At 36.9% G+C, this 15,015-nt stretch overlaps 1 protein-coding gene across 1 annotated transcript; it reads left to right on the top strand.

The window, feature by feature from the left end:
• Positions 1–216: 216 nt before the first annotated feature.
• On the top strand, positions 217–14,997 carry pcyt1aa (phosphate cytidylyltransferase 1A, choline a). Its single transcript, XM_048164595.1, has 9 exons — positions 217–429; positions 5,309–5,423; positions 5,507–5,606; positions 8,817–8,933; positions 9,041–9,192; positions 9,356–9,434; positions 9,933–10,075; positions 11,815–12,003; positions 12,973–14,997. Exons 2-9 carry the CDS (start codon positions 5,316–5,318, stop codon positions 13,207–13,209), a joined length of 1,125 nt encoding a protein of 374 aa, XP_048020552.1. The 5' UTR covers positions 217–429; positions 5,309–5,315; the 3' UTR covers positions 13,210–14,997.
• Positions 14,998–15,015: the final 18 nt, after the last annotated feature.

Genomic DNA, 15,015 nt, shown 5'->3' with positions numbered 1-15,015 from the left:
AATCTGTACCGTTTTAGGTCAAAAGAGAATAATAAGAGAAACATAAATTCTACTAAGTATGTCTAGTTTTATCAAATTATTAATCAAATGAACAAAGAATAATTTGTAATTATTAACACTTATGGATGGATAACACTTTTTAAATTTATAACACTGGATAGCAAATCTGATTAAACTTGCGGTGACGATGGTGGGACTTTTATTTTAAAATCATCATGATTTTGCTGCCATCTTGGAGCTGAATAAAGTTGATCCCAGTCTCTTTTGTAGCTTCTGTCAAATCGGAAGGTCTGAGATCACTAAACATTGAGACATTTAAATCGACACTTCCGACTCTTGTCACATTTGGACCTAAGGAAACACATAAACCTAAACCTTCAACCACCCTTTTAACACCATCTGAGCTCATAACGGCATTAAAGCAAAAGGGTAAGCAGCTAATGCGTGTTCATGTTGTATATGTGTCCTAAAGATAGTCAACAAGAACCAGTTCGAACTGCTTGACAAAAGTGTCGTCTCACCAGCTCAAGGCATGGTATTTATCTATTATATTATAACTATTATGTCTGTTATCTATTATATCTAAGTTAGCTCTCTATTCAAATAGTTAAACTACTGTCACTTTTTGAGACACTCCCACTGTTAATTCATCCTGTTTCATAGACCCACCTCCCATATTTTCTATATTTATGTCAGAGCTCCTAAACTTTAAATCCAGCAACTTATACTTGTATTTGGTAGGAATGTGGAGCTTTATAACGGTTATTGTCTCTGAACTGATCACTATTCTTATTACACCTTATATCTATCTATATCCATCTATCATGTGTGCAAGTGTGCAAAGTGTGTGCTCTGAAACATGATCTTGCCTTAGTTTAGTTTGTTTGTCAGTGCCAGATCTCTAAGCAGGGTCGTATAGTTATATAGTTGATCTGTCAGTTATGACTGTGTTATTGTGGATGTAATGTTGTGTCCAGATCACATTCCTCACCTTTTTCTTCATTCGCTCATGCATTCACCCAGATAAGACTCAAGGCTCTCTGTTTAGATAAAGGAATGCTTGGAATGAGGAAGGATTCAGCCAAGGTTTCCAAGGTTTACTTGTGATATAATTATGTGAACTTTTGGCTTGCATATGAAACCATTATCATATTATCAACCAATTTTAATTTCAGAATTTTTTTTCTGGTACAGTTTTTGATTTTCATGAAGAAATGTCTGTACCATTTCTATCTTTAAGGAACACTTAACTTTTTTTGAAAATAGGCTCATTTTCCAACTCCCCTAAAGTTTCATTTGAGTTTTACCGTTTTCGAATCCATTCAGCCGATCTCTGGGTCTGGAAGTACCACTTTTAGCATAGCTTAGCATAGTTCATTGAATCTGATTAGACTGTTAGCATCTCGCTCAAAAATGACCAAAGAGTTTCAATATTTTTCCTACAAACCTGATTCCAAAAAAGTTGGACACTGTACAAGTTGTGAATAAAAACAGAATGCAATGATGTGGAAGTTTTAAATTTCAATATTTTATTCAGAATACAACATAGATGACATATCAAAAGTTTAAACTGAGAAAACGTATCATTTTAAGGGAAAAATAAGTTTTAAATTTCATGGCATCAACACATGGCATCAAAAAATTGGGACAAGGCCCAAAATTTCATGGCATCAAAAAGTTGGGACAAGGCCATGTTTACCACTGTGTGGCATCCCCTCTTCTTTTTATAACAGTCTGCAAACGTCTGGGGACTGAGGAGACAAGTTGCTCAAGTTTAGGAATAGGAATGTTGTCCCATTCTTGTCTAATACAGGCTTCTAGTTGCTCAGCTGTCTTAGGTCTTCTTTGTCGCATCTTCCTCTTTATGATGCGCCAAATGTTTTCTATGGGTGAAAGATCTGGACTGCAGGCTGGCCATTTCAGTACCCGGATCCTTCTTCTACACAGCCATGATGTTGTAATTGATGCAGTACGTGGTCTGGCATTGTCATGTTGGAAAATGCAAGGTCTTCCCTGAAAGAGACGACGTCTGGATGGGAGCATATGTTGTTCTAGAACTTGGATATACCTTTCAGCATTGATGGTGCCTTTCCAGATGTGTAAGATGCCCATGCCACATGCATTCATGCAACCCCATACCATCAGAGATGCAGGCTTCTGAACTAAGCGCTGATAACAACTTGGGTTGTCCTTGTCCTCTTTAGTCCGGATGACATGGTGTCCCAGTTTTCCAAAAAGAACTTCAAATTTTAATTCGTCTGACCAAAGAACAGTTTTCCACTTTGCCACAGTCCATTTTAAATGAGCCTTGGCCCAGAGAAAACGCCTGCGCTTCTGGATCATGTTTAGATATGTCTTCTTTTTTGACCTATAGAGTTTTAGCCGGCAACGGTGAATGGCACGGTGGACTGTGTTCACCGACAGTGTTTTCTGGAAGTATTCCTGAGCCCATGTTGTGATTTCCATTACAGTAGCATTCCTGTATGCGATGCAGTGCCATCTAAGGGCCCGAAGATCACGGGCATCCAGTATGGTTTTCCGGCCTTGACCCTTACGCACAGAGATTGTTCCAGATTCTCTGAATCTTTGGATGATATTATGCACTGTAGATGATGATAACTTCAAACTCTTTGCAATTTTTCTCTGAGAAACTCCTTTCTGATATTGCTCCACTATTTTCGCCGCAGCATTAGGGGAATTGGTGATCCTCTGCCCATCTTGACTTCTGAGAGACACTGCCACTCTGAGAGGCTCTTTTTATACCCAATCATGTTGGCAATTGACCTAATAAGTTGCAAATTGGTCCTCCAGCTGTTCCTTACGTACATTTAACTTTTCCGGCCTCTTATTGCTACCTGTCCCAACTTTTTTGGAATGTGTAGCTCTCATGAAATCTAAAATGAGCCCATATTTGGCATGACATTTCAAAATGTCTCACTTTGAACATTTGATATGTTATCTATATTTTCTTTTGTGAATAAAATACAAGTTTATGAGATTTGTAAATTATTGCATTCCTTTTTTATTCACAATTTGTACAGTGTCCCAACTTTTTTGGAATCGGGTTTATATTTAAAACTTGACTCTTCTGTATTTACATTGTGTACTAAGACCGACGGAAAATGAAAAGCTGCGATTTTCTAGGCCGATATGGCTAGGACCTATACTCTCATTCCGGCGTAATAATCAAGGAACTTTGCTGCCGTACCATGGGTGCAGCAGGCGCAATGATATAACGCAGCGGCTGTGACCCCCTGCTTGCACAGGGAGCATGCCTTGCAACCATGGAGACGTTTCTGAGAGGCGCTGCGTAATATTATTGCGCCTGCTGCACTCTTTGGTTATTCTTAAGCGAGATGCTAACGGTCTAATCAGATTCAATGAACTATGCTAAGCTATGCTAAAAGTGGTACTTCCAGACCCAGAGATCGGCTGAATGGATTTTGAAAACGGTAAAACTCAACTGTTTAACTCTAGGGGAGTTGGAAAATGAGCCTATTTTCAAAAAAAATTGAGTGTTCCTTTAAAGAAGTGGCCAAATATTAAAGATTGATTGGACATTTGAATTAAATGTTGTTCGGTCAATAATAAACAAGAGTTTATTCATGCTGTAAAGTGTAATGCCACATTCACACATACTCTGTTTGCAGTGCGTATGCGGTGCAGAAAAGCCACACGGGCTCTTGTGCTTTCACATTTGAGACGTTTGCGGTGTGCAGCAGATCCACGGCTCTATACTACAAACAGAACATTCATTTTTTTATTTCAAATCCAAATGTTGTTACTGAATGTTTGTGCAGCATTTTGATTCTCTTTGTACACAGCACAAGTTATACAGTTTTTCATAGACGTATCCATGTTTAAACACACTGAAACAACGCATTATTCAGTGCATTATGTATTAAGTTGCTCAAGCAAGTGGCAAAACAAAGAGACAGAGCATTTGCAACAGCGCATTAAAGAGACAGCGCATTATTCACATTTCACTATAAAAAGCATATAATTAAACTCTACTGTGTTTCACAGTCAACATATAGCTTTTTGCGCAGAGTAAAGCAAGGAAAACTACACCTTACATCACATTTAGACAAGGCGATAAAATGGATGGCACTTGTCTCTTTGTGGAGGTGGAAAATCAAGTTCTTTATGATCCGCAGGATTTTAACATAAGAAAAGTACGTTTTAATACTTTTCTTATGTTAAAATCACAAACATTTTAAATTAAACTTTACAATTGACAAAATCCAACTCTCATGCCTTTTCTTTTTCATTTAAATCTTTATACAAGAAATCCTGCGGATCATAAAGAACTTGATTTTTCACCTCCACAAAGAGACAAGTGCCATCCATTTTATTGCCTTGTCTAAATGTGATGTAAGGTGTAGTTTTCCTTGCTTTACTCTGTGCAAAAAGCTATATGTTGACTGTGAAACACAGTTTCACAGATTGCACTGTCTCTTTAATTCAGTGCGTGTAGTAAGTTGATTATGTTTGTATTATGTATATTACATTATGTATTTTAGAAATGTTTACAAATGGTAACCGATTACTCGATTACCAAAATAGTCTTTAGTGACAACCCTAAATACAAGCATCTCAGTCAAATTTATGCAATACGTCAAACCTTTAACCTGCGGGGAAAAAAAATCAACCCGCGGCGACTGTTTAAAAGCCCAATTCCGCAGAAAAACCTCAGACTTGGCAACCCTGTTGGTGACGATTGCAGGACTTAACAAATCGTTTACTCCACTTAAACTCTGCCCCTTTCTTAAAAAATAAAATATCTTATTATTATTATTGACTTCATTGACATTTAGTTAATTTAAACGCTGCCCCTTTGTGGCAGCAAACACTGCCATTATGTAAAAATACTTTACTTTTTTTACAGTACTAAGAGTGGTGGTGGATCCACTTAGGAAGTGATTTACTTGTAAAATAGGCTTTATTTTCTTTATACAGAAAATAATTTCTCATTTCATCCAAAAATATTGGATGTGGACATGTTCTTGGCAGGTTTCATTTGATTCACCCCTTAAATCTGGCCTGTGAAGATCAGAAAGACATCTGGACATTTATCATCAACATGGCCGAATAGTTTGCACCTCAGCCAACTTTCTTGACACAGTCATATTTAATCTTTTCTGCAACTTGGTGTTACGAAATACTCTTTCCAACATCTGGGGTTATACTGTTATTGACTTATGTTTTTTGTTTTTTTTTTTCAGAAGGAACTTCCCAGATTGTGTACAACTAAATGCCTTTTAATTATTATCTTAATTCCTGTTGTTTTCTCCATAACATTTCATAGATCCTGAATGGAGGCCCACGGTTCAGCACGATTGTCCAGGAAGAGAAAGAGAGAAGGTTCAAATGGAGAGGCAGAGGAGGGCGAGAAACCCGTGAAGTTAAAACGATGCACAGTGGTGAGTGAGATAATGGTGTAAGCGTGTTTATAGATGAGAGATGGTATTTGAGACCAAAGGCTGCAATGTTTCTTGTCCCTCAGGGTCTGAAATATCCGGCTCCGTATGCAGATCAGCTCGAGTCAATGGAAGATAAGCCATATCAGCGTGTCACCATGGAGGAAGCTCGCAGAGGCACTCCACGTAAGATATTTGCCCCCTGTGGTGAACTCCTCCCACAAACACATTCAGATATGCACGTGTCATCTGTTACTTTCATTCACTGACTGTATGACTGCATTTAGGTTGATCCATTGGCCATTATATATGATTATGGCCAGAAATATTGCATATTTGAATTGCAAAATTTTTGCATTATTTCAACATTGTTGAAATTAAATATTCATTGGCCATTATATATAAACATGTCCAGAAATACTGCATATTTTGAAGCAATTTTTCATTTCAATTTGAAATTAAAGCATCTTTTGGTATCCACACTTTTATTTCTTTAACAAAAACAGAAAGGCTAAAAAAAAAACTTATTACAGAAACACTTTGACAATATTATTGGCACCCTTGATTTAAAATTTGCTACTACAACCTTTAGATGGCATTACTGTCAATAAGCGTCTGTTTTAAAAGTTTGTGACATTCTCTCTAATAGCATTTTGGCCCACTTTTCATCTTTAATATTTTGCTTTCAGACATTGCTATTGGTATTCAGTAGGAAACACATCTGGACCTGTTACTGCAGAATAGTGTAGTGTTTTGTTTTCAACAATTCCAGGTTTTTGTTATGCGTCATTGTTGTTTGCAGGGTCATTGTCCTGTTGGAAGAACAATAACATTGTCTGAGACACATCATTCTGACACTGGGTTAAAACAGCCCAAATCAGGGGTGGCAAACTTTGGTCCTGGAGGGCCACAGTCCTGCATAGTTCAGCTCCAACTCTGATAATAACTCACCTGCACGTAGCTTTCTAATAAACCTTCAGAAATATATTAGCTTGTTCAGGTATGTAGGGTTGAAGCAAAACTCTGCAGGACTGTGGCTCTCCAGGACGTTTGCCACCCCTGGCCCAAACTAAACCAAAGAAATTAGTCATGCATTGTTATAAATCTATACTGATTGGTGTCAGAAAAAATGTATAATGTTTTTGAAAATGTTTCTTGTGCTTGCCAAGCTTCATTTATTTGATTAAAAAAATACAGGAAAACAGTAATATTATGAACTTTTAAAATAGCTGTTTTCTATTGTAAAATATTTCAAAATGTAGTTTATTTCTGTGATGGCAAAGCTGAATTTTCAGCATCATTACTCCAGTCTTCAGTGTCACATGATCCTTCAGAAATCATTCTAATATGATGATTTGCTGCTCAAGAAACATTTCTTGTTGTTATCAACAGTGTTGGGTGTAATGCATTACAAGTAACTTGAGTTACGTAATCAGATTACTTTTTTCAAGTAATTAGTAATGTAAAGCGTTACTTTTAAATTTACAACAAAATATCTGAGTTACTTTTTCTTAGCAATAGTAATGCAAGTTATTTTTTTCGCATTTGAGAGAAATTGTGAGTAAGTGCGGAGGTATTGTGTGTGCTGTGTAAACATGATGGTTATTATAGTTCTAGGCTAAATGTGAACATGAATATACTCATTTCACTTGCACAAAAAAAGTAAAATGCAATTTCAGAATATTGCACAAACCTGCAATAATTAAATGTTAAATTAAACAAATATACTTTATGTATTTAATCTTAATTTATTAACCAATGTCTTAGCTGCTGACCTTCGATGATCCAATTCAACAATACTAATAAGCAAAAATGACTTTAGTTAAACATCACATTTCTTTACATCTTTATTGCTGAAATAAGGGTATTGAACTTTATTCTCCTGCATCCTATTCCTCTTTAATCAAGAATGGCAGCACTGCTGAAAGGTTTGTTTGAGCTGCGCCCTCTAATGTACAGGCATGAATTTGCATTTCCTTCATCTTGAGGCTTATTCACTTCACTTTTGGTGTGAAAGGGCCTTTACATTTGCCAAAAATAGAACTTTTCTGTCGTTATTAAAAAAAACAAAAAAAACAAGCAAGCCCAGCCCCGGTGAGAAAAAGTAACGTAAAAGTAATGTAACACATTACTTTCCATACAAAAGTAACTAAGAGTGTAACTAAGAGTAACGCAATATTGTAATCCATTACTTTTAAAAGTAACTTTCCCCAACACTGGTTATCGATGTTGAAAACAGTTGTGCTGCTTAAAGGATTAGTCCACTTTTAAATACTTTTCCTGATAAATTTACTCACCCCCATGTCATCCAAGATGTTCATGTCTTTCTTTCGTCAGTCGAAAAGAAATGAAGGTTTTTGAGGAAAACATTCCAGGATTTTTCTCCTTACAGTGGATTTCAATGGCTACCAACAGATTGAAGGTCAAAATTACAGTTTCAGTGCAGCTTCAAGGGCTTTGAATGATACCAGATGAGTAATAAGGGTCTTATCTAGCGAATCGATCGGTCATTTTCGAAAAAAATACAACCGTTTATGCTTTATAAACAAAATATCGCCTTGAACGTACTCCGCTTCCGCATTCTTCAGAACGCTTACGCTGAATGTTCTATGCCTTCCCTATTCTACTTACTGAACGAACGCGGTGCCAGTTTCGTTTTTTTCCGTAACTTGAATAGGGAAGGTGTAGGACATTCAGCGTAAGCGTTATGAAGAATGCGGAAGCGGAAAGTACGTTCAAGGCGATATTTTGTTTATAAAGCATAAACGGTTGTATTTTTTTTTTCGAAAATGACCGATCGATTCGCTAGACAAGACCCTTATTACTCATCTGGTATCGTTTAAAGCCCTTGAAGCTCCACTGAAACTGTAATTTTGACCTTCAATCTGTTGGTAGCCATTGAAATCCACTGTAAGGAGAAAAATCCTGGAATGTTTTCCTCAAAAACCTTCATTTCTTTTCGACTGACGAAAGAAAGACATGAACATCTTGGATGACATGGGGGTGAGTAAATTTATCAGGAAAAGTGTATTTAAAAGTGGACTAATCCTTTAATATTTTTGTGAAAAAACATGTTTTTTTCCATGATTCTTTGAATAGAAAGTTCAAAAGAACAGCATTTATTTTAAAATCAAAATCTTTTGTAACATTACATATGTATTTACTGTCACTTTTGATCCGTTTAATGCATCTTTTCTTGCTGAATAAAAGTATTAATTTCTTTCAAAAATATTTGTATATTTAAAACATTAAAATTCAAACAATTCAAATATTCAAAACATAAAATTCTAACACAGTCTTCTCATTTATCTATTAGACTACTGACATTTAAGGCGTGTCTAAATTAAACAGTTCCCTTGATACCACGAAAGCTGATTTTCTTCTTTTCGTTTTTAGCCGACAGGCCTGTACGGGTGTATGCTGATGGTATCTTTGACATGTTCCACTCAGGACATGCCCGTGCTCTCATGCAAGCTAAATGCCTTTTTCCAAACACTCACCTTATTGTTGGTGGTAAGTAATCCTGGGATTCAGAATTTGAAGTGTTTATCATTCTGATCATTTAGCACAGAGTCCATCTTAATGTCAGTGCTGTATTTAGCTCTTTCACCTCTCTGCAGTGTGTAGCGATGACCTGACACACAAGTTAAAGGGCTTCACAGTCATGAACGAGGATGAACGCTATGATGCGATTAGTCATTGCCGCTATGTGGACGAGGTGGTCCGGAATGCTCCGTGGACTCTCACGCCTGAGTTCCTCACCAAGCATCGGGTAAGACGAGAGAGAACTGAGCAGCAGTATAATACGACACTCAAAGCCGTGCTATATACTTTCATATATTCTGTAGTGTTGTGTTGGAGGAAGAAAGTAAAATGGTAAACAAGCATTCGGCCACTTATATGTGCTCTTTTTTTAATGAATTTTGATTCCTCAGATTGACTTTGTGGCCCATGATGATATCCCATATTCCTCAGCTGACAGTGATGATGTTTACAAGCACATTAAAGAAGCAGGTGAGTATAACAGCTTCAGAAACTATGGAAGCTTGTTTCTGCAACTAAATATTTAAAAAAGGTGATTGCGACATTTTATCTCACAATTCTGACTTATTTGCTCAGAAGTACGTGATATAAACTCGCAACTATGAGGAAAAAAGTCAGAATTGCAAGAAAAAAAGTCAGAATTGTGACTATTTTTCACAATTCTGACTTTTTTTCCTCATAGTTGCGAGTTTTTTTTTTAACTGGCAATTGTGAGAAAAAAAAATTAGAATTGTGAGATAAAAAGTCGCAATCATGTTTTAAATATTTTTTATTCTGTGTCAGAAACAAGCTTCCATACCTTTGTGGTTTTGATGTAGAAATCAATCTCTGCATCTAAAATTTCAGAGTATGAATTACAGTACATCCAATAAAGAACCTACCAATTAAATAAGAGGCCATTTAGCATCTATCCAAACCAACTTTTTTGTATTATTATCCAACAGTTTTGTCTTTTTTGGGCTTTCACAGGAATGTTTGCACCAACCCAACGAACAGAGGGCATTTCCACTTCTGACATCATCACACGCATTGTTCGAGATTATGATGTGTACGTCAGACGGAATCTACAACGCGGCTACACCGCAAAAGAGCTTAACGTCAGCTTTATTAATGTGAGTGATCTTTCGTCATATGCTTTTGTTTACTGGTAGAGCATGATCTCAAGATCCGGACTAGTTACCAGAAATTAGATTTGCTTAGTCAGTCTTCTCTTCAGCTTCCTTCTCAGTGTTATACACTGCTCAAAAAAATTAAAGGAACACTTTGAAAACACATCAGATCTCAATGAGGAAAAATATCATGCTATACTGATATGGACTGGGTAATGTGTTAGGAATGAAAGAATGCCACATCGTTTGATGGAAATGAAAATTATCAACCTACAGAGGACTGAATTCAAAGACACCCTGAAAATCAAAGTGAAAAAATGATGCAGCAGGCTAGTCCATTTTGCTGAAATTTCATTGCAGTAACTCAAAATGGTACTCCGTAGTTTGTATGGCCCCCACGTGCTTGACAATGTCGGGGCATGTTCCTAATGAGAGGACAGATGGTGTCGTAGGGTATTTCCTCCCTGAGCTCCTGGACAGTCTGAGCTGCAACCTGGCGGCATCAGATGGACCGAAACATACAGGTGCATCTCAATAAATTAGAATATCATGAAGAAGTTTTTTTTTCTGTAATTTAATTCAAAAAGTAAAACTTAAAAATATTCTAGATTTATTAGACATAAAGTAAAATATTTCCAGACTTGTTTGTTTTCATTTTGATGATTACAGCTTGCTGCTCATCAAAGTCAAAAAATCAGTATCTCAAATTATTAGAATATTTAATTTCAAGTTCTATTAAATTACTATTCTCAGGGTATAAATACTGGGTTTAGGTCAGTAATCCCATCAGCAGTCATGGGGAAGTCTGCTGTCTTGACAGTTGTCCAGAAGACGATCATCAAGACCCTCTACAATGAGGGTAAGCCACAGAGGGTCATTGCTGAAAGAGCTGGCTGTTCGCAGAGTGCTGTGCCAAAGCATATTCATGGAAAGTTGACTGGAAGGAAAAAGTGTGGTAGGAAAAGATGTACAAGTGAAAGGAATGACCGCAGGCTTGAGAAGACTGTCAGGCGAAGCTGATTTAAGAACTTAGGAGAGCTTCAAAAGGAGTGGACTGAAGCTGGAGCCAGTGCATCAAGAGCCACCACACACAGACGTCTTCAGGAAATGGACTACAACTGTCACATTCCACGTACAAAGCAACTTCTGAACCAAAGACAACGTTAGAAACGTCTTACCTGGGCTAAGGAGGAAAAGAACTGGACTGTTGCTCAGTGGTCCAAAGTCCTCTTTTCAAATTAAAGTAAATTTTGCATTTCATTTGGAAATCAAGGTCCCAGAGTCTGGAGGAAGAGTGGAGAGGCACAGAAACCATGTTGCTTGAAGTCCAGTGTGAAGTTTCCACAGTCAGTGATGATTTGGGCTGCCATGTCATCTGCTGGTGTTGGTGCACTGTGTTTTCTGAAGTCCACAGTCAACGCAGCCATCTACCAGGAAATTTTAGAGCACTTCATGCTTCCTTCTGCTGACAAGCTTTATGGAGATGCTGATTTCATTTTCCAGCAGGATTTGGCACCTGCCCACACTGACAAAGGTACCAAAAGCTGGTTCAATGACCATGATCAATATCCCAGGAGTTTTACTGACTTGATGCTATTCTCTGATTAAAAAGTGTTCCTTTAATTTTTTTGAGCAGTGTATATTCAAACAATTAAGAAATTATAAATAATTAGATTCCATAATTCCAATAACTAAAAGTTCTTCATAATAATGAGTTGCTGTGCACTATTTCCGACACTCAGGAAAAGAAGTACAACCTTCAGGAGCGTGTGGACAAGGTGAAGAAGAAGGTGAAGGACGTAGAGGAGAAGAGTAAAGAGTTTGTGCAGAAGGTGGAGGAGAAGAGCATCGACCTGATCCAGAAATGGGAAGAGAAGTCCCGTGAGTTCATTGGCAACTTCCTGCAGATGTTTGGACCAGAGGGAGCTTTGGTGAGTATCTCTTAAATAAATTTAACTAAAATATCTATTTAACTAAAAATAGCTGTCAGTATCCAATCCTCATATCTGAGTTGTAACGCTCTACATGGGCTGCAAGCCGCTCAAAATGTTAGCATGTTGTCATGGTGCAATATTCTTTTAAGCAAAAAATACATAGTTTAGGTAAAATAACCTATTTTTAATCAGAAATATGTATGTGGCAATTATCAATGTCCAAGCACCATTAGCTTATGCAGACAATAGGTGATTCAGTTGTCATGTATCTTCCCAAATATTATTTGTTTTTACTGCAAAGTCAACAGAAGCCATGTTTCTATCCACCAATTTTTATGCACATTTTGGAATATTGTATAAAAAACACTGGATGGAAAGATGCCAAGATGTGCATAAATGTGCTAAAAATGCACATAAAACTGCGCTTAATTAAAGCGGATACATTTTTTATCCGATAGGAAGACGTGCATGATAGAAACTCATTGAAACTGTGTAAATTTGTTACACAGCCTAGTTTTTAGACTATGTATGAAGTTGTATGAAGAAAACCATTTTGATTTGATGTTATTAGCTGCTGAAAATTGTTATAAAAAAATTAAAAAATGACCTGACTTTTCCAGGTCTTGAATTCCCTCATACAGTATATCCAGGTTGTCCTACCTAGATTATGAGAACCTTGATGCTTAAATAAAAACAGCAGTTGTTAAGGGAACAAATTAAAATATGATTTTTTTTGCTTACATCTTGATTTTTAGCAGTTTTAGCTTATTTTAAAGCTTATTTTATTTTGTTTTAAATGATTTTAAGCCATCTTGCAGTCCACTAGTTGAGAATGACTGGTTTAAAGTCATGAATATATGAGCAGAGAAGCCATCAAGGTCTCCATGGGGATTGGTTTCATCACAAATATCCATGACTTCATTCAAGGTCTCATATTGGCAATGTGTTGGTCTTCCTCTCTAACAGAAACACATGCTAAAGGAAGGGAAAGGTCGAATGCTTCAGGCCATCAGTCCGAGGCATAGTCCCAGCAGCAGTCCCACACGTGAGCGTTCCCCTTCTCCAACCTTCCGTCTGCCCTTCTTCACCAAGACCTCCCCACCCTCCTCCCCCTCCTCACATCACAGCAGCGCCCTGTCCGGCTACACCTATGCCGCCCGCAGACAGGCCATCAGCGAAGACGAGGAGGATGACGAAGATTAGAGTGCCACAGCACACCATGCATCTGTCTTCCAATACTGGCAATCGAACCTCAGAAACGAAGCAATCCTTATACAATCCCTCAGTTTCGCACTCCGTATTATAAACAGATGTGAAGGTTTAAAATGCAACAACGTGTATAACGTAGTGACTGTGGAGGTTTTAAAAGTTGTTATCAGCCATGGGATGTGAGTATTCAAACTTCAGCGTCTTGTTTTGAATCACGCAGGATTGTTTTAGAATGAGTGCACATGGTATTAATGTTTCAGTTTTAGTGATTTTAATGTTCTTATCATAATATATAAAAGTTAGACATCTCATAGGTCATGTGTCTCTTGGAATGGACGAGATTGGCTTGTAACGTCGAAAACACTGCAACTCTTTCCGTAAGGAATTGTAAGATAAATGCCTTTATCTATACAAAAGAGCTAAAAAATAATAATAATGAAAATTGTTATTTGTCCATATCGCAAGGCGCATAATCAGTGTTGTCATGGTTTATAGTTCTAAAAAATGTATTGAATAGCTAAAATACACCAATATTACCAAGGCACCTCAAGTATGACTGATAAGAAAATGAGGTAGTAACTACCATCAATGCATTAAGTAACTGTACCATCAACATAATCGAGTCGGTCTCCCGACGCTCAGCTCACCTACTTGAATTTGTTGTGCTTTAGTACAGGTCATGATTCCAAATTTGAACTTTATTTGAAAAAAAAATATATGCTTAACAAAAAAAAAAAGGGTTTGAAAAAGTTTTGTTTTTACTGTAATGAGAAAGTGAAGCAAATCCCTGTTTTTATGTAATTTCATCACCGCACAATGCCGTTTCTCTGTCACTGTGATTGTTCTCATAGAGCTCTTGAATCATCCGAAGGCTAAGGCTAAAGGGCTTTTCCAAGTTCAGTGTTAGATGAGCTTTGGACTCAAACTTGATAATTGCCCAATTGGGTTCTGCAAAATTAATTGTGCACATTTTGAAGTCAAACCAACTGAGCTGTCAATAATTAAGAAATGAAACCACTTAAAAGGAATATTCTGGGTTAAATACAATATCAACTCAATAGTTGCTGTCCAGTATGATAGAAAATGATTTTGCCTCAATGAACAATGAAGCAATCACTGAACTGTGTAATTGTTTGTTTTTATGGAGTCTAGATCATGACATGCAGACAAAAATACATACAACATGGCCACGAATTGAGAGTTTGTTCTCTCATTTTAGTAAACTGTTGCCACGTTGAACTAATTTGATCCCTTGTTTTAATTTAACTAAAACAATGAAACAAATTACAACATGGCCATGATTTACTAAAACAAGAGAACAAATAAGTAAGTTGTTGAAATGATTTGTTAATACCCCCCTCCATTCTGTGGTGAATGACAGCATTACATCTTAATTTGTATTTAACCCTTAACATTACCTTTGAATAGTTTTTTTTTTATGTACATCTATGGATATGCAATGGTCAGTTTTAGACAGTATGTGTTTAAATTGAGATTGTACCACCAGTGATTATTTTTGTTGTCTCATTTCATAATTTGACAAGAGGCAGAGGCTCATCAAACTGCTGTCCAGACTTGCACTGATTTCAGAATTCAGTTAATTTTTCTTCATAGTTGATGCTTCAGTTTCATTGTAATGTCTGTTTTCTCCTTTGCACAAATTAAGTGAATCTAGGAGAGATTATTATTTTATTAACTTGGCCTTCCTTTATCCTGTCAGCCTTTGATTGTACAGGATGACAACAGAGACAGGAAGACAAATAAATAGTGTCTAATGTAAAAGTGTGTAATTTTCTTTTT

The sequence above is a fragment of the Megalobrama amblycephala genome, linkage group LG17, assembly GCF_018812025.1.
Source record: "Megalobrama amblycephala isolate DHTTF-2021 linkage group LG17, ASM1881202v1, whole genome shotgun sequence".
In the NCBI taxonomy this organism is placed as follows: domain Eukaryota; kingdom Metazoa; phylum Chordata; class Actinopteri; order Cypriniformes; family Xenocyprididae; genus Megalobrama; species Megalobrama amblycephala.
This window is presented reverse-complemented; position numbering and strand designations above follow the sequence as displayed.

Excerpts from the sequence above, each read along its gene's own strand:
- pcyt1aa (XM_048164595.1), top strand. The coding sequence starts at position 5,316 with ATGGAGGCCCACGGTTCAGCACGATTGTCCAGGAAGAGAAAGAGAGAA. Across the intron at positions 5,424-5,506 it reads AGTTAAAACGATGCACAGTG|GGTCTGAAATATCCGGCTCC; the intron begins GTGAGTGAGATA and ends CTTGTCCCTCAG. Across the intron at positions 12,004-12,972 it reads TTGGACCAGAGGGAGCTTTG|AAACACATGCTAAAGGAAGG; the intron begins GTGAGTATCTCT and ends CCTCTCTAACAG.